This window comes from Marmota monax, unplaced genomic scaffold (assembly GCF_021218885.2).
Source record: "Marmota monax isolate L192 unplaced genomic scaffold, Marmota_monax_Labrador192_F-V1.1 WCK01_AAM20220418_F8-fsc00054, whole genome shotgun sequence".
Classification (NCBI taxonomy): domain Eukaryota; kingdom Metazoa; phylum Chordata; class Mammalia; order Rodentia; family Sciuridae; genus Marmota; species Marmota monax.
This window is the reverse complement of record NW_026692145.1, coordinates 733091-760924: the sequence shown is the minus strand read 5'-3', so window position 1 is coordinate 760924 and position 27834 is coordinate 733091. Positions and strand designations below refer to the sequence as shown.

At 41.7% G+C, this 27834-nt stretch overlaps 2 protein-coding genes across 3 annotated transcripts in view; one reads left to right on the top strand and one right to left on the bottom strand.

The window, feature by feature from the left end:
- The window catches only part of Hprt1 (hypoxanthine phosphoribosyltransferase 1), a 65741-nt gene extending 47782 nt beyond the window's left edge, over window positions 1-17959 (top strand). The window contains exons 10-12 of one of the 2 annotated variants that reach the window (XR_009224403.1): window positions 575-651; window positions 13213-13323; window positions 17634-17959. The gene's annotated coding sequence lies outside the window, so the exon portion shown is untranslated. Of the gene's footprint in view, window positions 1-574; window positions 652-13212 lie in introns of both variants that reach the window. The other variant, XR_009224401.1, reaches the window with a different exon arrangement.
- A 2700-nt stretch (window positions 17960-20659) lies between these two features.
- Window positions 20660-26718, bottom strand: LOC124109238 (uncharacterized). Its single transcript, XM_058570965.1, has 4 exons — window positions 26030-26718; window positions 23835-23983; window positions 21596-21674; window positions 20660-20828 (listed from the first exon to the last, which is right to left on the bottom strand). Exons 1-4 carry the CDS (start codon window positions 26716-26718, stop codon window positions 20726-20728), a joined length of 1020 nt encoding a protein of 339 aa, XP_058426948.1. The 3' UTR covers window positions 20660-20725.
- Between the last annotated feature and the right edge of the window lie 1116 nt (window positions 26719-27834).

The following is a 27834-nucleotide window of genomic DNA, read 5'->3' as shown; positions in this document are numbered from 1 at the left end:
TCCTTTGGGTTTAGACCGAGGAGTGGGATGACTGGTGAAATGGTGGTTCTTTCAAAGTTTTCTGAGGACTGCTTTCCAGAGTGGTCGCACTCTTTACCATTTTATTTTTTTATTTTTTATTTTTTAAAGGCTTTTGATGATTTCTTTTTTTTTAAGATAGAGACAGAGAGAGAGAGAGAGGGAGAGAGAGTCAGAATTTCAACATTTATTTTTTAGTTTTCGGCGGACACAACATCTTTGTTTGTATGTGGTGCTGAGGATCGAACCTGGGCCGAACGCATGCCAGGCCAGCGCCCTACCAATTGAGCCACGTCCCCAGCCCACTCTTTACCATTTTAAAGTGTGAATTTTATAGACCCTTCAAACTACTTTAAAAAATAATAGTTTTTTTTTTTTTTTTCTTGTGGTACTGTGGATTGAACCCACAGGTATTCTACCACTGGGCTACATTTCTTGCCCTTATTTACTCATTTAGTGTGCTGAAAATTGAACCCAGGGCCTCAAGCATGCTAGATAAGCACTCTACCACTGAGCTACATCCCCAGTTCTTTTTTCATTTTTTATTTTGAGACAGGGTTTTGCTAAATTGCCAAGGCTGGTCTTGAACTTGCCATCCTTCTGCCTCAGCTTCCCAAGTTACCGGAATTACAGGTATGCACTACTGCATTCAGCTAAAATAATGACATTTTAATGTTTTTTCATTATTATTTGTAACTTCAAACATTATTGATAAACTGTCAAATTAAGTTTCAAGTTTTCTCTTTGTACAATAAGGACATACTTCCTAATGGACTTTCTTATTATGATTCAGGGCTAAAGTGACTTTCAAATTTGGTAGTTTTCAGTAGAACTTCCTTTCCTAAATTTTTTTCTTTTCTTTAATTATATAATATTTGAGAATGCTGAAATCAAAGGTTCAGTTATTTTGCATGTGGATTCTTCTGCCTGGAACTTCTTGTCCTGAATCTTGGGGAATGGTATTAGAACCCAGGATCTGGGCACTGAGTGTGCTCATTGCTATTGGGTTGTCATTGCTTCTAGGTCCTCCCAGGGGATAAAGCTAGGAAATAAAAGCATGCATACCAAGCCATGCATATATGCATCTCTGTTTCTGTGCCTGTTTATCATAAACATTAACATACAAATGAGTTCATACTGACATCCACTCTAATTCACACCAACAGTTTCATTCTAGCCTTCCCTTTTTCCTTATTTCTTCTTGAAGAATTTCTTTCTTCAACAGTGGAAAAAGTGGCTCTCATTATGTGCACTTGTCCCTTATTGTTTAACTCTAGTATTATAAAGTAGTTACATTTATCTGTAACAGATTTCTTAGCCAGAATTCATTATATACAGATCTTTTGGTCCTAAGCTTTCAGCATCCAATCAAACACATTGTTTTTCAAAATCATTGTTGTTTTCTTCTTTATCCCTTTTAAAGTGGCTATGGTACTGTGGTGCAGTTTGGTTTGTTAGCATTTGTATTTCAATTAGGCCCCCATTCTCCATATCCTAGTTTTCATTCATTATTACAGTGAAGCATAATAAATAAGAGGTATACAGAAAGTTCTACCCAGAGGAGTTTTGTTCCCTCCTTATCCTTCCCATCCTCTCCTCACTACCCGTACTTTCCAGTCTTTTTTCCATCCATTTTATGGGCTTAATTCTCCTTGTTTTGTTTTTGTTATTGGTTTTTTGGGGGTTCTTTGTTTTGTTTTGATACTGGGTATTTAACTCAGGGATGCTTAACCACTGAGCCATATCCCCAGACCTTTTTATTTTTTATTTTTTGACAAGGTTTCACTAATTGCTGAGGCTATCAAAATTGCAATCCTCCTTTCTCAGCCTTCTGAGCCACTAGGATTGCAGGCATACACCACAGTGCTAGGCTCATTTTGAATGGCAGTTATAGTTTGACCAAGTATTTCCTATAGGCACTTTGTATGTATTGCTTCATTCAGGGTTCACATCAAGCCCATGAGAAAGGTACTGTTATTACCCCCATTGTTTAGATAAAGAAGCTGAGTCCCAGAGAACAGATGTATTTGGTACACAACCAGTATTCCATCTAAGATCTTTCTGATGCTAGGGTCAGTGTGTAAATCACCATGTTGTTCACCTCTCCTTTCTTTTTCCTTCTTTCCTTCCCTCCTTCCTTCTTTTTCTTTCTTTCTCTTTCTTTCACTCCCTCCTTTCCTTCCTTCCTTCTTCTTATTTCTTTTTTTTTTTGGTGCTGAGAATTGAGTTTAGGGCTTTGTGCATGCTACATGCACTGTACCACTGACCTACACAGCCCCCTCCTCTTTCTTAAAATTGTCAAAGCCCTCCTCAATCTGGGTCTTCCTGAAGCTCAGCACTTCTGAAGTCACCTCTCTGCAAGCATTCTGATAGCTATGGGAACCTTGTTTTAGCTATTCAGGTGTTCTGTGTGGTTACAAAAGGTCCACAAGGGACCAACAGATCTTTGGTTAGAACTTGGGGGGAGATGTAGCCTTCAGTCAGTCTCTGGCTCCATTTTCAAAATGTGGGGTCACATTTCTATGAATAGAAAGTGATTGTCTAATTGTCTAGGGTGACATGGGCTAAAGGAGTGACTAAATTTGGTAGATAATTTTGTGTCTCAGGCTCTGTGCTGGTTGTCTCAGGCTTAAGATGAGTACACACTGTCCCTGCCCTCAAGGGGCTTGGGGTCAAGTGTACAAGTGACTCTAATGTAAGACAAAGCTGAGGTTCAGGCCTGGAAGAGAAAGGCACGGCTAGTGCTTGCTGGGAACAGGAAGGGGAAGACTGGAGCATCCAGGAAGAAACAACATTCCAAGGGAGACTTTAGGAAAGGTTGACAGGAAGACAGGCAAGGGAAAGCTTTCAGCCAGCAGGTCTACTTGGGCCAACAGATAGGTGTAAAAAAATCACAGGGCAATGGGGTAAATGGTGAGTAGCCTCATTTGGTTGTAACAGAGATGTAGTGATAAGGGAGAAAGCTAGATGGGTATATTGGGGTTATTGTAAGGATCTTTCTGCCAGTTAGGATGTTACAGATTTTCCAGTCAGGTCACCTAGCTCAAACTGGCTTGGACAATAGAGGAGTCTATTGGCTACATAAGCAGGATGTCCAGAGGTAGCTCAGCCCTGATCAGTTTGATCCACTGCTTCAATATGATGTCAGGGACCCATGTGCTTGCCATCCTGTGGCTCTGCTGTCCAGAGTGCCCTCTTCTGTTAAAGGCTGGTCCTGGGCTGGGAGTGCAGCTCAGTGGTAGAGTGCTTGCACAGCATGCACAAAGGCCCACCTCTGCAAAAAGGAAATAACAAAGGGTGGTCCTTCTTGTGGTTAGATGAGAACAACTAGTAGTAATCTGTGTAAGGTTTCCTCAAGAAAGGCTTTCTGTGTCAACTGTTTTATTTATTTTTTGCAGTGCCGGGGATGAAACCCATGGCTTTGTGCATGCTAGGTAGGTGCTCTACCACTGAGCTACACTTCCAGCCCTTTTGTTTTATTTAATTTTAAGACAGAATCTTGCTGAATTGCTGAGGCTGGCACTGGCCTCAAACTTGTGATCCTCCTGCTTTAGACTCTAAGGCAGCTATGATTTCAGGGATGCACTGCCATGCCCAGTTCTGTCAACTCTATTGTAAGTGGTGAAACTCTCTTCTGCAGTCTCACTGGACAGAATGGGCTCACATGCCCATTTCTTAAGCTATCACTGGCAACTGGGGCTGGACTGCCCTTTGCCCAGTCCAGCCCACTGCTGGAGCTAAGATTAGAGCCCATTTCCCCTGGAATACATGGAACAAAATCAGGATTCAATGAGGAAGGAAGAAGTGAGAAATTGGTGCTGGGGAAGCAGCCAGATATAACGTCTACTCTCAAGTGCCAAGAATGTGAAGCTTTGTGCTTGTTAAGGTAAAAATGAGGATCATGGGGGAAATTTAGTTTTAACAAACTCACATATTTAGTTTAAATATCTCCATGTTTCATCAAGTCTAAGATAATATCAATCACATGGTATATCATTATTTTATTTTATTTTAATTTTTTTTAAGAGAGAGAGAGAGAGGAGAGAATTTTTATATTTATTTTTTAGTTTTCGGCGGACACAACATCTTTGTTTGTATGTGGTGCTGAGGATTGAACCCGGGCCGCACGCATGCCAGGCGAGCGCGCTACCGATTGAGCCATATCCCCAGCCCCTCATTATTTTATGTACCAATAAAAAAATGAAAAATGCTGCCGGTTAATTTGGGATATGTTGCAGGTTGGGTCCTCTGGGCAGGAAGCACTGAGAAGGTGAGGATGCCGGAAGTTTATTAGAAAGTGCTCTTGGAGGGCTGAGGATATGGCTCAGTGGCAGAGTGCTCACCTAGCATGTGTGAGGCACTGGGTTCAATTCTCAGTACCACATAAAAAATGAATAAAAAAATAAAAGTATTGTGTCCATCAACAACTAAAAAAAAAATTAAAAAGAAAAAGAAAGTACCCTTGGAGCCGGGCACATTGGTGGCTTGGGAGGCTGAGGCATGAGGATTGTGAGTTTAAAGGTGGACTCAGCAATTTAAAAAAAAAATAGGAATAAAAAGTGCTAGAGATGTGGCTTAGTGGTTGAATGCCCCTGGGTTCAATCACTGGTACCAAAAAAGTGCTTTTGAAATTGATCCTTTTGAGAGGGCAGAAGGAAGTAGGGTTGATGAGGCACGTGTAGGGGTTGAGCTGCAAAGCATTCGCACCAAAAACTTCCCCCATCCCTTCAGCGAAGTCCAGAAGTTAGGATGACATGCCTTCAGCATAGCTCTACATTGTTTTGAGTGCATTGCTTCTTTTTAAAGTTCTTTTTAAATTCATTTTAAATATACATGACAGTAGAATGTATTTTGACATATTATAACCCTGTGTTGACTGGGGTATCTCTTCTGTTGAAGTGGCTTTTTTTCAATAGAGGTGATTCTGAAGAAAGTTGGCCACTCACAGAGGGCCATTTTCTGGCAACATTCTCAGCCACCATGGAAAAAAGATCTTTCTAGAAGGGGATATGTGGGTGACAGGGCAGATAATCTACCACACCACACCACTAATTGTAATGGGTATCCCAATATCTGAGAAACTAAAATGGAAGTGTCCCTCTCAGAAGAAATGGATAAAATTATGAAATTATTCAATGGTGGGCATGACAGAAAGTAGCAGCAGCCTCCAGTCTGGAGGACTCTTACTTTCTACTTTTTTCCTTTCTGCACTGTTTAATCTTCTTTTATAACCATGTTACTTAAAATCAGGGGAAAAAAAGAATAAATGTGTTGGACAGAGTGAGCCTCTAAGCAGGAACCCAAATCATCTTTATACAGAATTTTTGTTATATTAAATACAATATTTGCGTATTCAAATCCTGAGAGAAAAGTTAAGAGTTTAGTTGAGTATTTCCTCTCACCTGGAAAGATAGAACACTAGAGAGTGGAAAGCCCCAGAATTTGTGTGTTACAAGTGTGTTCCTGTCACATGTTCTTCCAGGGTGGCCTCTGGCCTAGAATCAGGTGCCTCACGCCTCCATCAGCTACCTCCAACTTATGACACTTCTGCACTAGGAAACAGATTTTCTACTTTTGTTTTCATGTTAAAAAACATTTTCCTCCCGGTTTAAAAATCACATATCAAGAGCAAAGGAATATATAGAAAGAAAAATCAAGGAGACAAAAAATACAGAATAGAATTAAAATGCAGCCAACACTAGTATTAACATTTTTACATCTTTACTTCTAATCTTTCTGTTTCATATAATAGTATGAATACAGAGTATATCTCATCTTACCTGCTGCCTCCTGGCAGACCTTGCTCCCTCCCCAACTCTCCTTTGCTGCTCCTGAGAGCCACAATCTCCCTCTCTATTGACCCTTTCTATCAGCTTTGTGTTCTTCCAGCTTATCAAAAGAAAAAGGAAAAAGAGCCAGGCATGGTTTTGCACACCTATAATCCCAGTGGCTCAGGAGGCTGAGGTAGGAGGATCACAAGTTTGAGGCCAATACCAGCAACATAATGAGACCCTGTCTGAAAATGAAAAGTAAAAAGTACAGGAGATAGAGCTCAGTGGTAAAGTGTCCCTGGGTTTACTCCCCAGTACCAAAGGGGGAAGAACGAAAGAAGGAAGAAAAAGAAATTTTTCTTCTAACCTTGTGTCACCCTCTAGATCCTGCCTGATTCCTCCCATTGACAGCCTTTTAAAAACATACATATAGCAGTTACTGTGGCTATTTTTCTCATCAGGAAATAAAGACATCCTCTTTCTAGAAAACTAGAAATGGAGACAAAGTATAAATTGTTTTATACTCTGGAATTCCACTACCCAACAAAATTTTTTACATGTTGGTGTATGTCCTTCCAAAATTCACTGATAACTCTTTTTTAATGGTTTTATGTATTCCCATGGGAATCTAACGGCTTTTTGTGCTTGTGAAGGAATCACAAATTTAAAAATGAATTTTATTTATTTATTTTTTTTAAGAGAGAGAGAGAATTTTTTTAATATTTATTTTTTAGTTTTCGGCGGACACAACATCTTTGTTTGTATGTGGTGCTGAGGATCGAACCCGGGCCGCACGCATGCCAGGCGAGCATGCTACCGCCTGAGCCACATCCCCAGCCCCCAAAAATGAATTTTAATGGGCTCAGGTTGTGGCTCAGTAGTAGAGCGCTCACCTAGCACATGTGAGGACACACTGGGTTCGATCTTCAGCACCACATAAAAAAATAAATAACTAAAATAAAGGTATATACAACTAAAAATATTTTTAAAAAAGAAATAAACTTTTAAAAGATGCATTTTTTTCAAATAAATGTAGCCATCAGAAATCATGTTTATGAGGACAATGCAGTAATAATTTTGAATCTGCTACTTTCTATTGATTGTCCTACTCCAGATACTTTACATATACTGACTTAAACCTTTATAGTTAACCCTTGTAGGCTGCAACACTAGATGACTGGGTTTCCCCAGCAGTTTAATTCTGGATAAGTACACAAACTCCTTGTCCCTACGTTTTCCACCTGTGAAACAGGCTCCCGCAGCCCCTACCTCTGGAGCTACTGCACTTTCAGATGAGATGCTCAAAGTAAGGTGCTTAGAACAGAATATGGCATATTATAATCACTCAATAAATGTGTATTATTGCCAAAAAAGTTGATAGTGCCCTGAAAGTTTAAACATGACAAAATCAAACCAAAACAGCCCAGAAGAAAATGCAGGTGAACATTTTTACAATCCTAGGGTGAGGAAGACCTTTCTCGGCATGATATCTAAGGCAGAAACACAGGCAAAGTATTGATAGAATTGACCACAGTAAAGATCACTCCAGAATGGCAGAAATCACCACAAAATTGGAAACATAAGCAATAACTTGGAGGAAAAAAAGTTACATATTTGACAAGCAAGAAAATTTAATACACAAAGAGCACTTATTTACTTATTTATTTATTGTGGTTCTGGAGATTAAACCTAGGGTACTCTATCACTGAAGTATATCCTCAGCCCTTTTAATTTGTTTTGAGACAAGGTCTTGCTAAGTTGTGGAGGCTGGCCATGAACTTATGATCCTCCTGCCTCAGCCTTCTGAGTCACTGGGATTATGGGTGTGCATCACTGTGCTGAGCCATGAATAGCTTTAAAAATTAAACAGAATGCATATGCAAAGGTATTTTCCTAGAAAAATAATAGGCTAAAGGACATAAACAGGATGCGAGACACTTTGATGTAGCCAAGATATCCCTGGGGACATTTAGAAGGAGCCCTATTAACCCAGCTGTTATGACGTATCGGTGTGCCACAGCTGCCCCAGTGAAAATGTGCCTGCCCTTCCTCTGCCCCTAACCTCAGGTACACAGGACTTGTACTTCCTACTTTGTTCCTTCCTGCATTAATTTAATTGACAAATATTTGTTAATTAAAATCAGGGAGAAAAGAGAAGAAAGGGGCTGTGGATATAGCTCGGTTAATTGAGTGCTTGCCTCTCATGCACAAGGCCTTGGGTTCAAACCCCAGCGTGCACACACACACACACACACACACAGAAAAATGCTGTTAGGGTTAGCCTCTTAAGGTGGAACCAAAATCATCCTTTGGGGGTTGAGGGTGTGGCCAAATGGTAGAGTATCTTTTAGCACACAAGGCCCTGGATTCCATCACTAGCATTGGGGGGGGGGGTGGATCTAATCTTCAAAAATATGTGTCATAGTAAATACAATATTTTCATATTGAATCCTGAGAGAAAAGTTGGAAATTCAGTTAAATATTCCCTCTGTAGTCTGTATCTGAAAATAAGGAATCTTATTGTGTGTTTCTTAAATTTGTTGACTTGTTTGTTCTTTTTTTTTATTCACCAGCTTCTCATTTTTAAATTGGAGCTTTATAGTTATATGTAGTAGTTCTGTTCACCCTGACAAGTTCATACATGCATGGAAATAGATTTCAGTTTATCTTACTGTATTTTGAATACCTTCCTGTTCCCCTTCACTTACGTTTCTATATATCCAATTCATTCATTCACTCCGTGGGTACTTACCGAACCTACTGTGTGCCAGGCACAGTTAGAGATTGGGAATCCAGCAGTGAAGTGAAAACAGTCCTTCATGCCCTCATGAAGCAAACATGAGGGAGGGCCATATTAAATATGTATTATAAAATGTCGAAATTTGAAATTTCTGTGAAAATAATCCAATGAAATGGGAGGAATAGGGCAGATACAGAATAAACTACAGTGCCCTTATGTTTATGATTATGATATTATAATTTAATTGTTGGTACTGGATACATGGGATTCATTATGCATAGTAAAAAAAATTCCATAGCAAATAGGTTTTTTTTAGGGGGGAGGACCAGGGATTGAACCCAGGGGCACTCAACCACTGAGCCACATCCCCAGCCCTGTTTTGTATTTCATTTGGAGACAGGGTCTCACTGAGTTGCTTAGTGTCTCACTTTTGTTGAGGCTGGTTTTGAACTTGCAATCCTCCTGCCTCAGCCTTCCAAGACACTGGGATTACAGGGCCATGCCACCGAGCCTGGCTCACAATCTCTACTCTTGTGGTGTGTACAATAACTAATAGATATATATGTTATCCAGTGTATCATGAGGAGAATAGTACTATGGAAAACAGAGCAAGGTAAAGGGGATTGAGAGGCAGATGTAAGGGCCTGGTTGTAATTTGAAATATGGTATGCAAGGGTCAGATGGTGACCTTGAAATCATCAGTTCCCATTGCAAGAAACAGGGCTCCTTGGAGAAATTGCTAATTCAAGGTCTGGGTCAAGAAGTATACAAAAGAGACTGGAATGGAACATTTTGTTGTACCAAAAGGATAAAATAAAAACAAACTCAGTTTATTATTCACTGTTGGAGGATACTAGAAAAGCAATTCATTGTTGATTTTTAAAAAGAGGAAAAATAAGAAAAGCAAGCATTTTTACTGTTTTTCCTATTCAAACAGCGCCACTGACTACTGGAATAGTCAGTGGCACTGTTTGTACAGAAGGAGATATTTCTCCTTATATAAATGTTTTGACTAATAAATAAGAAAATAATAATAGAATTAACCATCAATGGTAGCATCACAAAAAGAGATGTAACCAGATACTATGTGCATTTTTTTTTATTTTTTATTTTTTGGTACTGGGGATTGAACCCAGGGTGCTTTACTACCGAGCTATACCTCCAGCCATTTTTATTTTTATTTTGAGACAGAGTCTAAGTTGCTGAGGCTGGCCTTGAACTCGAGATCTTTTTTCCTCAGCCTCCAGAGTCACTGGGATTGCAGGTGTGCACCACCATGCTTGTCTATTATATGCTTCTAGATGGACCTAAAGAAACTACCACCTGTATGAATTTCCTGTGTCTGCTGTAACAAAGTATCATAAACCGAGTGTCTTCAAACAATAGAAGTTTATTCTCTCACAGTTCTGGAAGCTAAAAATCCAAAATCGAGGTGCTCACAGTCTATGCCCCTTCAAAGTCTCTAGGGGAAGTTCCTTCTTTAACTCTTCCTCTTCCCTCCCTCTCTTCCTTCCTTCCACTGGGGATGGAACCTGGGGCCTTGTGCATGCCAGGTAAGCACTTGACAACTGAGCTACACTTTCAACCCAACTGCTGACAATCTTTGATTTCCTTGATGGCATCATAACTTCAATTTCTGTCTCCATCTTCACATGATGGTCTTCTCTCCATATGTGTCTGTTTCCAAATTGCCCTCATCTTATAAGGACAGCAGTCATTGGATTTGGGGAAACCTAATCCAATAGGACCTCATCTTTAACTTGATTTTTATCTACAAGGGCCCTATTTTCAAATAAGGTCACATTCACAGGTTTCAGAAGGACATGACTTTTGGAGAGAGTATTCAGCCCAGAATATTCTACCTATGAGAAAAATCAAACAGGAATTTATTCGAACCCATACAGTCAAGTAAAAATTTACAGGCAATGAATGAGACTGAATAACAAGTTAAATGACTTCACAGGGATGCAAATGGCCAACTCCAGACTAGGGGGAAACTCTACAGGACAGAAAACCTGATATCTTCAACAAATAAATTGCAAGGAAAAATATCATAAAGAAGGAACCTATAGTTTAAGGTAGACTTAAAGAAATATCCACTAGTAGTGATATCTAGACTTCATTTGGATCCCAATCAAACAAACATTAAAATATGACCACATCTATGACACTTGGGAGATGATTAGAAATTTGAACACTAGTTGAATCTCCACTGATATTAAGGAATTATTGTGTTTTACAAAATATGGAATAATAATAGTTGTATTGTGGTTATGTTTTTGTTAAAGTGTCCTTTTCTTTTTAAGACACATAGTAAATGTATTGATAAAATGGCTTAATGTCTGGGATTTGTTTCAAAATAATATGGGAATGGGAGATGTAGGTAGGAATATGGCTGTAACGAGGAACCATCAATGGGTAATTTTTGAAGTGATGAGTATATGTGAGATATGTGAGGTTCACACACTCTTCTTTTTATGTTTGAGATTTTCCATAATAAAAAAAAAGAACAAGAAGAAAAAGAAGATATCAGGATAAGCTTAAATGAGGTGGCATTTGTCATAGAATGCTCAGCCTATACAAGGCCCCTGTCACCATCTGGCATCAAAAACTTATTGTGTGGGACTGTGGTAGAATAATGATGACCAGAAATTATTTCATCCCATTAAGAGGCAGAGCTAAGTCCCCTCCCTTTAAATCCATCCTGGCCTAAGAATCTTGCTGAACCAATAGATAATAGCACAAGTGAAGTTCCAGAGCTTCTGGAGTAAAGTCATAAATAGCTCTGTGTTTCTATTTAGCTCTCTTAGAACACTCTGGAAGTCTTGAGCTACCAAAAAAGAAGTTGTACCACCCAGTCATTGTGGGGGCTATACCCAGGAAACAGTCTCAGCTGAACTCCACCTTCCACCCTCCCCACTAAGGCTCCAGACCTATAAGAGGGCTCTAGGGAGACAATCCAGCCCAGCCCATCTGCCCTGTGAAATACCAAAATTACGTAGCTGAAAACACTACCTAAATTCCTAACCCATAAAATCAGGAGGTATAATTAAATAGCTGTTGAAGCGATTGGGTTTGAGGTTGTTTTGAAGTAGAAATAAGTAGCCAGAATAGAGGTACATACAAGTGTGGCTGAATATGTTTTCTAAGCAAGGGAAGAGTAACACAAAAGTCAGGATAGTGTTTCTTGGGGAGGGAGATGCAAATAGCAAAAGGCATGGGAGTGACCTGGGGAAGGACGCAGGTACATTAAAAAATATGGGTATAGGACCCTACATTTGAAGTGGGTGTTATGAAGGTTTCTCAAGTGTGCATTTTAATGTTACATACAAATTAAATAATATTGTATATACAAAATATTACATAATAAAGACTTGAAATATATCAAGCAAATGTGGAAAAAAGTTAAAATTTGTTAAAGCTGAGTAGTTATACACATCTGCATTATTATTTTATATGCTTTATGTTCAAAATATCTTAAAATATTTTTAAATTAATAGGGTGTCTATAGGACAAAATCAGAAAAAACACATTTATCTGTACACATGCGTAGAAAAAAATTCACGAAAACATGAGTTCTTAAATTATTGTTATTATTATTATTTGTTTTTGCAGTGCAAAGATGGAACCCAGGCCTTATTCATATGCATGTTAGGCAAGCATTCTACTGCTAAGCCACATCTGCCCTCCCTGCCCCAATTTTAGTTATTATTATCTCAGAGAGTTTCTTGCGCTTTTTAAACATTGTGGTAACATACACGTCATAGCATAAAAGTGACTATTTTCAGGCTGGTGATGTAGCTCAGTGGTAGAGTGTTTGTTTGCCTAGCATTCATGAAGCCTTAGGTTCAAACCCCAGCACTGAAAAAAATACCGTTTTAATCATTTTTAAGTGTCCAGTTCAGGTGCTTTAAACATTTACACTGTTGTGCAATCATCACCACTATCCAGAACTTTTTCATCATCCAAAACTGAAGTTCTGTACATAATGACTAACACCCCTCTCTCTCCTACTCCCCCCCCCATGGCAAACACCATTGTACTTTTTGTCTGTAAAAGTTTGAATACTCATACAACCACAAAACTCATATAGGTAGAATTATATATTTGTCCTTTTGTATCTGGCTTATTTCACTTAGCATAGTGTCTTTAAGGTTCATTTGTAGTATATGTGTCAGACTTTTCTCCCTTTTTGTGTTAGTCAGGTTTCCACTTCTGTAACAAATACCTGAGGTATTCAAAATGAGGAAATGTTTGTGTCAGCTAATAGTTTGGGAAGTTTCAGTTCACAGTAGGTTGACCCCATTGTTTTGGGGTCTGTGGTGAGGGAGCACATCATAGCTGGATTAGGTGGCAAATGAAGCTGTTTGCCTCATAACAGGAAGTAGAGAGCGAAGAAGGAAGAGACTGTGAGCCCCACAATCCCCTTTGAGGGCATGCCACCAATGATTTAACTTTCTCCCACTAGAATCTCCCTCTGAAAGTCTCCACCACCTCCCAATAGTACCACAGGCTGGGAACCAAGCCTTTAGCAACATGGGCCTTTGAGGGACACTTATCCAAACCATAGCACATTTTAAGACTGAATAGTATCCTATTGTAGATATAATTTGTTCATCCATCAGTGGATATTTGGGTTGCTTCTACCTTTTGGCTAGTATGAATAACCCTACTGAATTGCAGAAAGCACACCTGAAAAAAATCATATTCTCTGAGCAAATGCCTGGACACTGGACACTGGAAAGAGTTAAAAGAAGGTTCAGAAGAAGGAAGCACTTGGACTGGGTCATAAAAGTAAGTAGATTGGGGCAGGGAGACAGCAGCCTTCCCCTCAGCTAACAAGTTACTGTCAGTGGTACATGGACTCCATGTGCAGATAGGTGTAGGTGTGTGTGTGTGTGTGTGTGTGTGTGTGTGTGTTGGGGGGCGGGAATCCAGTGCTGAGTGGGCCCCAAAGCCCAGTGTCAGTCCAGGGCACTGGCAAAGGACAAGAAAATGGAACAAATCAGGGAAGGCTGGAACAAATGACCCACTGAGGGGAGGGAGGGCAGGAGCTGGGCCTGGAACACTTCCTGAGAGCTTCTTTTCCTTCAGATACCTTGATTCATGAGAATATTTTTTTTTAATTGAGCAAATCAGAATCCCCACCACCACCACATTTCAACCCTTCAGTAGTCCTTCCAACCTGGCTCAGCCTCAAATCTAGAGCATGTGATTCCTCTGCTCAAAAGTTTTTCAGACTCCTGTTGCTTGTAATAGTCTCTAAGCTAGCATGTTAAGTCTTCCCTGATCTGGCAGGCAGCATTGTTTCAGTTGCAAGTGATAGAAGCATGGCCCAATCTAGCACCTGAACCCAGGACAGCAGGGTCTGCAAATACCTCTTTCATTCACCACTCTATTTCCAGGTCCAGCAATGTTGCTTGGCACTTAGAATACTTTAGTTAAGTATTTGTGGAATAACTAAATAAAATGGCTTAAAATTTAAAAAGGAAAACATGTGCTCTGGTAACAGAGGGAAGGAAGAGGAGCTGGACACAGAACAGTGTGGGTCCAGGGACACAAACAACATCATCCTGTGTTTCTGTCTCTGTCCCTCTCCTGGTATGGGTCCTCCCATAGTGGACATGGTAGAACAGGGTAAGGGAGGGCCTAGCTTGATACAACACCAGGTTTAGAAACTTCAGAAGAGAGACTCCATCCATTTCAGTATTTAAAAAAAGAAATAAATCCCAGGCAAGTACTCTGATTGATTAGGCTGGGGTCACGTGAATTTTCTCTAGGGCAATCACCAGGGAAAGGAGGATGGAATATTATGATTGGTCAACCTTGGGTCTCTTGCCTGGTGGGAGGCTCAACCGTTTCCTGTGATTGGCAGCCCTTGCAAAAGCCCTTGATTGCAGTGGAGGAGGGGCAGTTCCCCAAAAGGAAAGAACCCAGGAGGGGTGTTGTTATCAGAAGACAAGGAGAATTTGGTACTGGCAGGAAAAACAAAAAGCCAAATGTCTGGAGACTAGTGCATAAATACTCCGTCAGCATGAGACTGGAGTGTGAGTCCCAGGACAGCCTGGAGGAGCCTGTAACAAGCTTGAAATGATTTTAAGGTCTCAGTTTTATCTTTTTAAATCTGTGCTCACTTTAACAGAAAAGCAATGCTTTAAAATTTTCACTACTGAATTAAACCTGTCCCTAAGAAATCTTGCCATATTTGGGGGAGGAGGGGCTGTTGCACCCCTTGAAACCCTGTTATACCCTTAAAAGTATGCAAAGGCCACGAGGAGAAGCAAGACTTGACCTTGACAGTTTCCTCCAGGCTATCTTCTAACTACTCTGGTGACAGATAGCATCCATTCCTGTCTGTGCTGTATTCATGCTATGCTCCCCCTTCCTGGATTGTTCTCCCCTGTCCTCTCAAGTCCCACATCCTTGTATTGGGTCGCTCCCTTTGTCCTTTAGACCCAGTGTATTATACTGGAAAGAGCCCTGAAGACCAAGGGTCACTTTCTATGGTTGCCCTCAATTCTCTGCATGACTTCTCTCTGTGAGTTATTTCCTCTCTGTAACTCCATTTCCTCTTCTGTAAAATGAGAGTCGGATTGATCTGTTAGCAAAGGGAAGCTCTCCCTCCCTCCCTCCCTGCCTCCCCCACCCCCAGCCTCTCTTGGAATACTCCCAACTAGGAGGAGTGCACTCTGCACTGACCAAATTCTAGAAATTTTTATTGATTCAGAAATTCAGGAGCTGGATCTTTTTTTTCACTGGTAAATGAGAAGGGTTAAGATCAGTGCTCAAATCGGGGGATTTCTCTCTTTCTCAGGCCTGGAAATGAGATCTGTCCTTTAGGAAAGGGTCCCACCCATACTCTACCCCTGTTTCACACACTTTGTTTACCAGTAACCAGATTGAGGCCTAGGGGAGAGGAGGCCACTTGGATCACTGAGCTTAGAAAAGCAAGTTTTCTGTGTGATCAGACATGGCTCAGAAGAAGGTCAAAGCCCCAGCTGATTCCTGCTCAGTACCAGGTGGCAGACAGAGGAAGGAATTCCACTGTTCAAGGCCTCTCTGGCTCAGGATTGCCTTAACCCTTGCTTCTCTCCCATCCTTCTCCCTTCCCACAAGTTAAGGAGTACAGAGCTAGGTACCAAGTCAATATGCTCTAATATAATGTGATAAGGAAAAATGCTTTTGAAAAACTTAAAAGAGAAGCGTACACATTTCAGCAAAAGGACAAGTTGAGCTGTAGTTATTTATTGCTAAGCAGAATGAGGGCATATAGCATCAAGACACAGGAAGAATGGTCTGAATTTTTTTTTTTTTTTTTTTTTTTTGGTGCTGGGGATTGAACTCAGGGCCTTGTGCATGTGAGGCACACACTCTACCAACTGAGCTATAGCCCCAGCCCCTGAATATCTCTTTATAATTGAATAGTTTTGCCTCACGAGTGCGACTTCAGCTTTAAGGAGTATGACAGATATATTTTGAAAATAATGTCTAGTGATATGGACTTGCTAGAGTAGGAATGATTCTTTGGGGGAAAACAGTTCCCCCAGAGTGATTTTAGAAGGCTGGGGGGAACCCTAGTTCCTCTTCTAATGTGGTGCAATTGAGGGATATTAAAACCTTTGGTAGGTGCCTTGTCAGATCATGGGCTGGGTATGTTACCAAATAGTTCTGTCTCATCTCTTACCAGAGCAAGGACTGCTTAAAATGGGCAGGTGGGGCGGGGGCAAGTTCACATGTGCCCTCCAACCCAATTTAATGGAGCTTGACATAATTTGTGGGGAAATGCAGGGGGCATGCAGGTGTGTACCAAACTGGTAAGTGTGTCATGAGACCTTGGGCAAGTATCCAAGCACCGCCTTCCTGAATTGCTCCTAGAGGAAAAGGAGCCTGTTTCAACTTTCTTTACTTCTTAAAGTGTTCCTTTGATTAGACAGGAGATAGCAGTCTGTTTAGCAATATTACTATTATTATTCTGTCATGGTTATATTTTTAAAGTAGACTTTTTCTTTTGCCAAGAGCAAATGGAAAGACACATTTGTACTTGTAAATCCAACTGAAGCTTTGCAAGGTTTTCCAAGATAGGTTGAAAATGTATTCTAGGTTCACTGATGCTCAAACAGGAATTTTCCCCCATCCCCAGGTCAAGGATTCAGACTTCTTAAGAGAACTTAAATACAAACTCTTTTTAAAAATAAAATAAGCTTTATTATTGCTATAGAAGTAACACATTTTGTTTATATAAGAATTACTTGGAAAATACATAAAAGTATAAAAAGAAAAACAAGCATCATTTATGATACTAGAAACTCAGGCATAACTGCTGTTCACATTTTGTTATATTTCTTCCCAGCCTTTTTTCCATAGAGAGATACAAAACTATGCATGCAAAATGTCCCCAATATATACTTATATTACATATTCAGGAACATATTGCAAAAATAATTCTGCACCTTACTTTTAGTATGAAAGCAATCCACAGATAACTACTACTAGATTTATTTTTTGTTTCTGCCCTCCATCCTTTTGCCTGTATATTGATACAAAACTATGCATGCAAGATGTTCCCAATATATTCATAGTGAATATTAGGAACACATCGCAAAAACAGTTTAGCATCTTTCTTTGATCTCTTATAGTGCTACAATTCAGAGGTAACCACCTTCAAACTTTAGGTTTACTTCTTCCTGGCCTTTTTTCCATATTATTGATACAAAACTACAAATGCAAAATGTTCCCAATACATTCTTATTACATATTAGGAACACATCGCAAAAATAGTTCAGCATCTTTCTTTTCCCCCATGCTAGGGATTGAACTCAGGGCCTCACACATGAACTCTACCACTGAGCTACAATCTCAGCCCCTCACATCTTTCTTTGATCACACATTAGATCATAACTCAGAGATAACCACTATGAAGTGTTGATGTATTTCCCCCTAGCCTTTTATCTGGAGATTGATACAAAACTATGAAGATAGAATGCTCTGTATGTATTATATTTCAGAGAAGGGAAAAAACAAAAAAAGTGTTTCTTTTATCACTAAACATTTTACCATACTTCTTTTTTTTTTTTTTTTTTGGTGGTGCTGGGGATTGAACCCAGGGCCTTGTGTACATGTGAGGCAAGCACTCTACCAACTGAGCTATATCTACAGCCCGTGAGTACATTTTTATGTCACAAAAGTTATTTTTGGAAATATTAGTTTAGATGAAAGCACCCTATTCCATTGTATTAAATACACTGTATTTTATTTAGTCAATCCTCTGTTGTTGGCCATTCAGGATGGTCTCAATTTCCATCCTTAAAAATACTGAAATGAAAATATTTTTCTGGTTTTATGACTTTCTGTTCATGCAGTTTCATGTTTTTCTTGGCTACTTGTATGGAGTCAACACATTAAAGATGACCTTGTGTCTATAATGCTTACAGCTAATGTATTTCCAGTTGTTTTCTTGAGCCTAAATTCTTCATTTTAACATCCTAGCCTGAATATAAAATCACATGCCCTGTGTAAATTTCAATTCACTAAATAAAAATTTAAAAGATAAAGACACTTCCACTAAACTCCTATGAGAATACCATTCAGTTCCCCACTGCATGGCACCCAATTTCCTCCTGATCTTTTCATTGATTGATCTTGTAATACTTACAATACATATTGCTATGAAGATGAGTGGCTCCCAGACCTTTCAGTTATCAATCTGTCACAAGTGCACAGTGGTATCTCGTGACATGATGATCCCCGAGATGTCTGAGGTCTCTGCATCGTTGGCCCAAAATTGCTGTATCGCCCATGACCCCTAAAGACTTTTTAGAGAATTATGTTTGACAGTGTGAAAAAAAAAAACATAGCATAACAACAACAATGACAACAACAAAAAATACATGGAAAAGTACAGAAAGGAGAAACTTTTGGTCCTATTCTACCACCATTAAGCAACAAGAATATTTGTTTTGTATGTTCCCTCCAGTTTTTGCTCCTAGTTTTCAGTTAATGGAGTCTGTGGGATTTTCTGGCCCTGATTTTTAAAACTTGTTTTGTAAGCATTTTACAGGCTTCTAGGTCATTTTTACAGTTATCACAGCCAAAAAAGGTACTATTGAGTGAGGGACTAAATTAACAATTATGGTTGGACATTCCATTTGCTTTCCCTCAATTTGGCTGAATCTATAGAAAATATTAAATATGGGCTAAAGATTTCAAATGAATTTAAATCATACTTTTTTAGCTTGTGCCCATTGACTTGTATACACAGCTGGGTAACTTACAATCATTAGTTAGTGATACTGAGGCTAATCATGGGCCTCACCCAGAAAGTGTCCAGATCATCAGTTTCACCTGGACTAATCAGCTTAATCTGAAAATTTTCTAACAAAACATACTAACTACTTCAACTCCAGTCACTACTGTGTAGTCAGTTCTGATTAATAGATTTAGAGGAAGAGGTCCTAGAAGCTAGTCTCTGATGTGTCCTTAACCTCCAGGAATCCTAGTTTTCTGTTTGTAATTGTTTTTCTCTGCCTTACTCTACTTATCTTTCAAGGTTGGGGCAAATAATAGATAGGAAAGCATCTGGAAAAGTAGGTAAAAGCACCATACAAAGCGAGATGTTGGAATTATGATGAATCTGAAGATTGTATCTCTGCCACAAGGGTCTGGCCAGGAGTGGAGATGGGGACTGAGAACAGGTGAGGGTGCTGCCTCAGGAGAGCCAGAGTTCAAAGTAACCAAGTCTCAGCCTGCTGCATGCACTGTTTTTGGCTTCCTGACTCTAGTGCTGAAGGCAGGGCCACCACCCCACTCTCCCACCAGTTGCTCAGATTCTAGAGCTCAATAGTTTAAGGGGAGTGCTCCAGGGCTGCAGCAACCACAGGAAGCAGAATTATTTCTGGGCTCCTCCCTAATGACTCAATTTACTATTCTCATGGGGCTTAAGCCCTTTTGAATTTACTAAAGAGATCAATTGTGGAGCCAGGGATAGGTGGTTATCAGGAAAGAATCCAGAGATCCTTCTTCATTTAGTAAGCAGTAACTAACTAATGGATGGGCATGAGTGGGGGTACAGGGGCGGGGAGATACACATTTTCTGCAACTGGTGTATATATACTGTTTTTCATTTGAGAATAATGTAATAAAGTATAAAAGTGTATATGAAACTTTAGGGTTATGAGACTAATACTGCAGGCCAACGGAAAGACAGATCTTTAGAAATTTATGCCAACTTGGATATAGTCCTAGACTTTAACTTATGTCAATAAACTTTCATTGATCTTCCCCAAGCATGCTGTGTGTGTTTGTGTGTGTTTTACTGGGATTGAACCCAGAGGTGCTTTACCACTAAGCTACATCTCCAACCCTTTTTATTTTTCATTTTGAGACAGGGTCTCACTAAGTTGTTGAAACTATCCTTGAAAGAGCCATTCTCCTGCCTTAGCCTCCCCAGTTGCTGAGATTACAAGCATGGGCCACTGTGTCTGGCTTCAAGCATGCTTTTTGAACCTATTTTTATTTTCCTCTTGCACAGTCTCTCAGGAAAGCTGCCTGTTAACTCCCATCTAATAGGATCATGTTTTTTCCAATGTTGCCCTGAGCTCTACAGTCCAGGATTCATGGAACAAACCCAATCCCCTGTGGTTCCTTCTGCCTTGATGGGTTGACAGGCATGGTGTTTTAAAACATTCAGCAAAATAATTTGCAATGCAGAGTCCTTATTAGGGTTTTTTTTTTAATTGGACATTGCCTGTATTAACTGAAATCAAAAGCAGTATACAATCCTTCCATCTCCCCACACTGGAGAATATGCAACTGTTTTCCTATTTGGGGTTCCACATTTGTCCTTGTTTGTGTGTAGGTATAATTGTTACAGAGTTGGAACCACTGCATTTTCCTGTGGCCCTGGTTATTGGCATCTATTTTTCCACGTAACATTGACACACATCTGATCAAATCAATTGACATTCCCATTGTGACTGACTCATTTGGTGGGAAAAACAAATTTACATGCCAATTTTACAAAGAAGCATGGGTATAGGGGAACAGCAGGAAGAAATGGTGGGAGAGGATTCTTTTGACTTACAGATCATATAACATTTTCCAATAACATTTTTAAAGATGTATAATATTACACTGAGTGATTGATTCTATTTTACTCCCCTATGGTGGGACACTTGGGTGGTTTTCAATACCTAGTGAGTTAGAAATGCATATAAGTTACAGCCTTTGAAAGATGATTATATTTTCTTGAAACAGGAGTCTTCCATGTCCAGATCCCCGCCAAGAGTGTTGATGTAGTGTTCCTTGATTGGAAAAAAAAAATCAGTACTGCTAACTGGAGATGTTGGATGTCTTCAAAAAATATTCTTGTGATTAAAGTTTTTACAAAATTATGTTTAATTCTACTTTATCAAAGTAACCTGTATATCTTGTCCCCCAACTTATAGAAATGTCTATTTAGATTTAGAGTTAGGCCAAACTTTTCCTGTTTTAAGAAGCACATCTAATAAACTTTATACAATGCCTTATGTCCAGCAGCTTCCTCACTAACAAATACCATGTGTTGGGAAAAATTGGGCAAACAATGGAAAGGTGTCTAGTTGAGGGTGGTAAAGCTGGATCAATTAATCAGCTGACTATACACTGATTCACTTTATATGTCTCCCATACATTATGTTGCACATTTAGCAATGTTGAAAAACAAAACAATTTTTAAAAATAATTTAGGGAGTTGTTAAAGAGAATTTATAGTCTGGAACGAATTGCCATCTTCTTAACTGACACAGAAATGTTCGGCTAAAATATTGTTTTATTCAGAATTTTGTCCTTGGAGGAAAATCTAGGCATACTGCAACTTTGTGTAATTAAAGGTGGAAGGAATGTTTTAAGTCAGAAGGGCACCATGCTATCAGGAGGTTGTGTGGAGGAGCTCAATTTGGGCACCTTTTGGGAGCCCTGAGAGAGGCCGCCCAGATTCTGGAAGGTAACGCCCCCAAATTAGGATCCCTCGTTCCCCTGCCCTCCTCCCCTCCTGGTCCGCAATCGCAATCAATCGCAATCGGTGCCTCACCTGGATCCTGCAGGCGCCCTCTGAAGGGAGCCAGATGACGTGGACAAGGTCCTCCAGGAAGTTTGGGCGGCACTCTCTCCTGGCTCGAAGGAGAACCATACAGAACGGGAAGAAAAAAAAGGGAAGCTGGTTAGCTGCAGAAGGGGAATCTCATGGTGGTCCTATTCCAACCCCCAGTGCAATGGAAGACAGACCTGTTCGCCATTCGCGCCCGGGGACTTCGGGCTGGAGGGGCCCTGGCCATTGGGGGCGGGAATAGCAGCGCAGCGGCAAGGGAGTCAAGAGCCTGCAGAGGTCTCAAGGTCGCAGCGCCCCTGGGAGCCTGAGGGACCCCGCTGGCCCGAAGGGACCCAAGCCTCCCTCGCGCACTGCATTGCTCAGGCGCAAGGGAGTCTGGGAGAGCAAATGTTTCGCGCGGCTGGAGCCAGACTCTCCGCTCTAGACTACTCGCAACCTTGGGTCTCCCCCCAAACTGGAAATTAGGGTCCCACGGCCGGCCCCTCGGTAAGACTATTACAAGGTGTCTCATAGCAACAAGAGGGTTACGTGTGTGCGTGTGCAAGTTTTGGTTTTGTCCTTTAAGATGACAAAAAGACGTGGGAAAAGATTCCACACCTCCCTTCGTTGTTTGCCAGTAGTCATTTACCTGACCAGGCCTCAGATTAAAAAAAAAAAAAAAAATCAGATCTAAAGTGATTTTCATAGGGATAGTCCTCTTTTCTAGGTCAACTGTGAAGTTCCTAGGCGACAACCCCCCTCCCCCGTTTTCTCACCAAAGGCTTAATGGGCCAGTCAAATGAGGGGTGGAGGTGCTGATGTGCAGCATTAATTAGCGATAGCACCTGCCCTCAAGTTTGGAATCACGAAGGGCCCCTGAATTGACAGTTCAGGTGCTGTCCTGAGCTGTGAAGCTAATGCCTTTCCAGTGGGACCTCCTGTGATTTTTCTAGAGTGACAAAGGTGTGGTTGGTGTCGCACCTTCGGGGTAGAAATCTGGGGCCCGATTTGGGGAGAGGCGGAAAAAATAAGTTAGAAACACAGAGCCTCATTGCAGGGCCTTGTCCTCAGGTCACTGCAGTCCCTGCTGGCCGCAGACTCAGATTCCTAGGGAAGGGTCATTGCCCTCCACATCGCCTTGGGTTCACCTACCCTCCAGAAAGGCCTCGCTTGATCCTTCTTGGATACCTGAAGTCCAGGAAAGCTCCCCGCAACACAGTAGAGGTAAGGAAGGGGAGATGCGGGAATAGGGCCCCATAATCTTTCCTGAAGTCAAAAGTGCTTTCCACTCAAGGACATGAGCCGGTTTACCAGGAACCGCTGAGAGAATTAGGGGTAGCTGGCAGTCAACCCCCTTTCTGCCTCCCCTTACTCCTTTCCCACATCCCCACCTGTTTCCTTGTTGGGGACTTAAGACGAGCTTTCCTCGATGTCCAGTGGGTGGCATTCTAATACGTCATCAGAAAGGGCTTTCTCCCCCCCCCCCCCATCATTTCAGCTTTCTTTACCTGGGCAGGCAAAAAGGCTGCTAAAATAAAGCCTGTCACACCCAGTCACGTATTCAAAGACAGGCAGGCAAACGTTTCCTGGAGGACAAACTGGCTAGTCCCAAGAGAGTGTGTCGCTGCTCCCAGGGCAGATGCTGCAGGCGACTTACCTGGGTGGTGGGCCCGTAGAAAAGTCCCAGACTTATCCTGGCAGCAGGAACAATACTCCAGGGCACCAATGGATCACTGCAGTACTGTTCCCGCTGCTAGGGCACGGCTGAGTGCTGAGTGTGGGACACCAGGTTCCTTTTCAATGTGAACTGCCTGCGTACAAGCGACCCCCGACCTGCTGCCCCTCCCAGTCTGGCAGAACACTGTAGCCCTCCCCCGACTAAGGCGACTAAGGTGGTGCTGCCTGGGCAGCAAAGGGCGCAGACCACAAGACACCCACCCCCCGCGCCCCACCTACCTGTTCTGAAAGCTGCCTTGCAGGGAACGGGTCCTGGTGGTATCCAGCAGATCCCCACCTTCAACCTTCCCCGCGAGGGGGTATAGCAGCGCCTCACGTTTTGAACCATTTAGAGCACTTCAAAACATGAATTGCTGCTGCATCCCCTCGGAGTCAACGAAGGGGTACTGCTCTGGGATACCTGCGGGTGAAGAAAGAATAGGTGACAGGAAAGAAGTCCCACCCTGCCCCGCCCAATTGGGAGGATGAAGTAAAAGACTAAGACACGACTCTCCAATTAACGTACTTTTAATAACTTCGCAGTTTGATTTCCAGGATCTGCAGGCAGAGTGAAGGGTGTGGCTCTTGATTCCCTCCCGACCCGCGGAGAATGAATACAGCGCTGAAATGCAGAGCGATGGGTGATGGGAATTAGGATGGAAGAGAATCTTACCTCTGAAAAATACACGAAAGATAAGATTAAATAAATCGAGACAATTTGGCAACATCTGCATTAACTCTTGCCAGTTTCAAGGTCTTGGTGAAACTTCTTCCTGCTGCATATTATTTCTCATTAATTGTCCCCATTTTTTAAAAAGCCCCGTTTTAATTTATTGAAAATAAACACGGATGATTTAAAGGCGATAATCACTTTGAGTTATTTTTTAATGGCAAAGAATGAGAGATAATTTTTTAAACTGCGGACTCAAACTTATTTATAAGTGATTTACACCTATCAATGTCACCCATCAAAACACAAATCAAAAAGTTTAAATTCTTGATGTCAAATCACTCCTTCCTGTCTCAAGCAGCTCCACAGAAACTCACGTCCTGAAATGGCCGGCACTGTGCATGCTCCTTAATGATTAACTCATTAGATACCACTTTTTTCTTTTCAAAATGGACATATATTAGCAATAAATTCATGCATTCCTCTCCTTTTTTAAAACAAAATATTCAAGTAAGCATAAGGAAAAAAAACACCCTTAAACCTGGAATCACAAACCTAAAAGTTAAAAGAACAAAACCATTGTAGCTTTGAAAATTAAAATACATTTAAGTACAAATAGTAGATATTTAAAGTAACCAAATCTGCTATTTGTTTTTGTTTCATTTTAAAATTATGTGGGATTTTTTTAAACCAGTGTAATGAATGTCGTGTCCTATTTGTTAATAAAATATGCAGAGTACTTAATGAGATTAGGTACAAAATTCATAAAACAACAGCCTGAGATCTGTTACTAACATATACACTTTTTTCATCATGATAAACAAAGTCATTAATTACAATTTAATGCCACTTCCTAAATTCGGACAATTAAGTGTCTCTAAATTCCATCTTGCTTTGGCTATATTAACGATTTTTACATTGACCTTTGGGATTAATGGAGGAAAAACGTCGTTGGTTGCCCTTAAAAAGAAAAAAAAATACATGTTTAGCAAATGTACGATTATACTTTAGAAGTCCGTAACTTTCTCCCAATTAAATATTTTATGTCCTGCACAAATATGTGAGTCATCACATCAGAGGTTAAAATCACTTCTAATTTAACATTCCCTTAGGAAAAGCAAAGTTCTTTCGAAATAACATAGGTATCAAAAGGCGAAGGTCCTTCCACATTACTTTGTGAACTCACTGGAATCGAATTCATTAATACTTTCCTCTTAACCCCTTTCTTCTCTCTCAGTGACTGTACAACGACTTACATCCAAAAAAAGCCACCTCGATTCCCTAGTTTATGAATGTCCCCTGAGACTGAAATTTACTTACGAAAAGAGAGTACAAAGAGGAGTCTTGTCACATCAGGAGAGGGTCATTCGCTGATACAATAGACAAAGAATCAATACTTTCGAGTTGCCATAGCCCCACCCCCTTCTGAACTGCAACGTGTTTGACCAAATGATTTAAGAGCCAAAGAATACGCCTCTTCCTCTGTTCATATTTTAAAACGTTGTCTTTTAAATTTGCAAATATCTTGTTCCCCACACCCCAAACACATGGTGCGCTTTTTCTGTGCGCATTCGGGCCAAACTTTCCCAATGTCAAGTTTCCTACCGGGAAAACTAAACAATCTTGAAAGCTGTAATTCGGGAAGGGCAATGCAAAATTATTCTCACATTTCTTCCCAAGACATATTTTACTGCTTACAAATACGAGTTACCAAAAACCCATTTACATTCCGTCAAAACAGGTCGTTTCCAACCCGGGAGAGATTGACAGTCAGTCACTGCCCCTTACTCAGTTTTCTCTCCCAGCCCCTCCCAATGTTAACTTTTCTCAGCCGGTTTCCTGAGAATTTTCCCGGCCACGCTCACTTGATGAACACTTTAAAGGTCTATTTCACCCCCCAAGCCCAACCCTCAAACGTGTTTTCCCACCCCAAAGCGACACAAAACTTTTTTCAGAATTATCACTAGACTTGTTTCAGACTCCCATAACCAACGTTACAATTGGGGAAAAATGCCAGCCAACAAGTCCCTTTTTAAAAAATCGCATGTCACCTCTCGTTCCACTCGAAAATGGCGCCGAAATCGAAGAACTTCTTAAATTTCATTGTAAGCTTTTTGCAAAGGTTTCTGGGATTTTCCTGCGAAGCTGCTTCGCCGCGTCTGAGAGCTAGCGAAGGAACAAGCAAGCGAGAGAGGGAGGAAGGAAAAGGTGGGTGGGGAGGCGGAAAGACAGCTAAACCGACAGACAAACAGCGAGAGAGGGCGAGGGCCGGGGCACAGAACACGGCCAGGACTTGGGAGACGGTGGGATCGCACGGCGCGAGGTGCCTGGCACGGAGCAACAGGCACCCAGAGCCGGGGGCTGGGGTGGCGGCACCGCGGGCGCGCTCCGCTGGCTGTGGCCGAAGCTCGGAGAGAGGCGTGGTGGAGGCGGAATGGAGCGGAGCCGAGCAGAGCTGAGCAGAGCGCAGGGCAGGAGCGGTGCGCACCCAGGGAGCGAGCAGGAGCAGCCAGCAGAGAGGCTCCCGGAGCGGTCCTAGAAAAAGCCGGCTTGGGGGGCGTGGCCACGCGGTGCTCAAGCTCCCCGCCCCCCAGTTCTCCCGCTCCTCCTTGGGGCCCGGGGGCGGAAGGGGGGAGGGGAAAAGAGGGAGCCGTAGGGAAGGGGGGGCGGTATGCAGGCGCTCAGCGCCACAGCCTTGGCTCCAAGCCGGTGAGGGCCAAGAAGGACACAGGGCGCCCATAATAACCGAATGCAGAGCAGAATAGCAGGGGTCCAGGGAGAAAAAAAAGGGAAAATAGAGAATGGCTAAGCCAAGGGCACACCCAGAGACCCACCCGACAGAAGCCACCCTGCGCTCACTGGTCCTATCATGGTGTCCTTTGAGTTGCCAGCAAGGCGCTGCTGGGTGGTTGAGCGAAGCCTCTTGAGTTGTGCTTCTTGGGTATGTCTGAAATGATTTGGGAGATGAAACAGGGGACTTCAGACTGCGTGAGCATAACGCTCTCGCCAAGCATTTGAGTCCCGATCTGTTGGGACTCCCCTGACCTGATCACGCTACAAAGCTCTCTTTAGAAAAGTCCCTGGAACCGGACGAGCCCCCTTAGGTCCTGATGGTCCATTTTGAGGGCACGGCCCGGAGGGAGGGAGCAATATTTTATACATGTGTGCAGTCCAAGAAGGGAAACTGAAGGGAATTAAAATTTAGAAACAGAAGAGAAAGCGAGCCCTTATTCTGGGATGCTAGATACTGTTAGGGACCTATGTTATTTAATGGGCGTGAGAATGGCATTGAAGGTAGGATGATGTCCTTATCCGCAAAAGATAATACCGAAGTGTAGAGAAGTGAAACGTTACGATGTCTGAAATTTTCAAATGATGCAGCTAAACTAACATCCGCTCACATTCACACACACACACACACACACACACACACATGCATGGAGGAGGGGGGAGAGAAAGTTGCAGTATACTAACATTAGTTGCTACCTGGTGTGTGTGTGCGTGGGGGGGTAAACAGACATTCATTGTACTGTTCTTTCAATTTTCTTGTATATTTGCAAAATGTCACAATAAAATTTTTGAGAGAAACCCCTTATAAAATAGTGCCTGTACGCTGTCGTGGAAAATGAACGCGGCTTCTTTTTCACCCCCTGTCCCGGGTGGGACAAATCTTTAAGCCAGCAGCTCTCAAACTCAGTGGGATCTGGACGGGAAGAGCAATGGGTAGCGCTGGCCTGAAGCTGACAAGGCCCAGAGCAAGGGACGAAGGCCCGGAGTGGCCATGGGGACCCCAGACAGGTGGGTAGCCAGGCACAATGCGCTGCGGAGGAGCAGCGGAGGAGCTGCGGGGCTTGCT

What these genes read in the sequence shown, in the direction of transcription:
- LOC124109238 (XM_058570965.1), bottom strand. Translation starts at nt 26,718, where the DNA reads ATGGGCGCCCTGTGTCCTTCTTGGCCCTCACCGGCTTGGAGCCAAGGC. An exon ending in ATTTTCGAGTGGAACGAGAG is followed by an intron (nt 23,984 to 26,029) that starts GTGACATGCGAT and finishes TGTATTTTTCAG; the next exon opens with AGGTAAGATTCTCTTCCATC. An exon ending in AGGGCGCCTGCAGGATCCAG is followed by an intron (nt 20,829 to 21,595) that starts GTGAGGCACCGA and finishes TTTCCAATCAAG; the next exon opens with GAACACTACATCAACACTCT.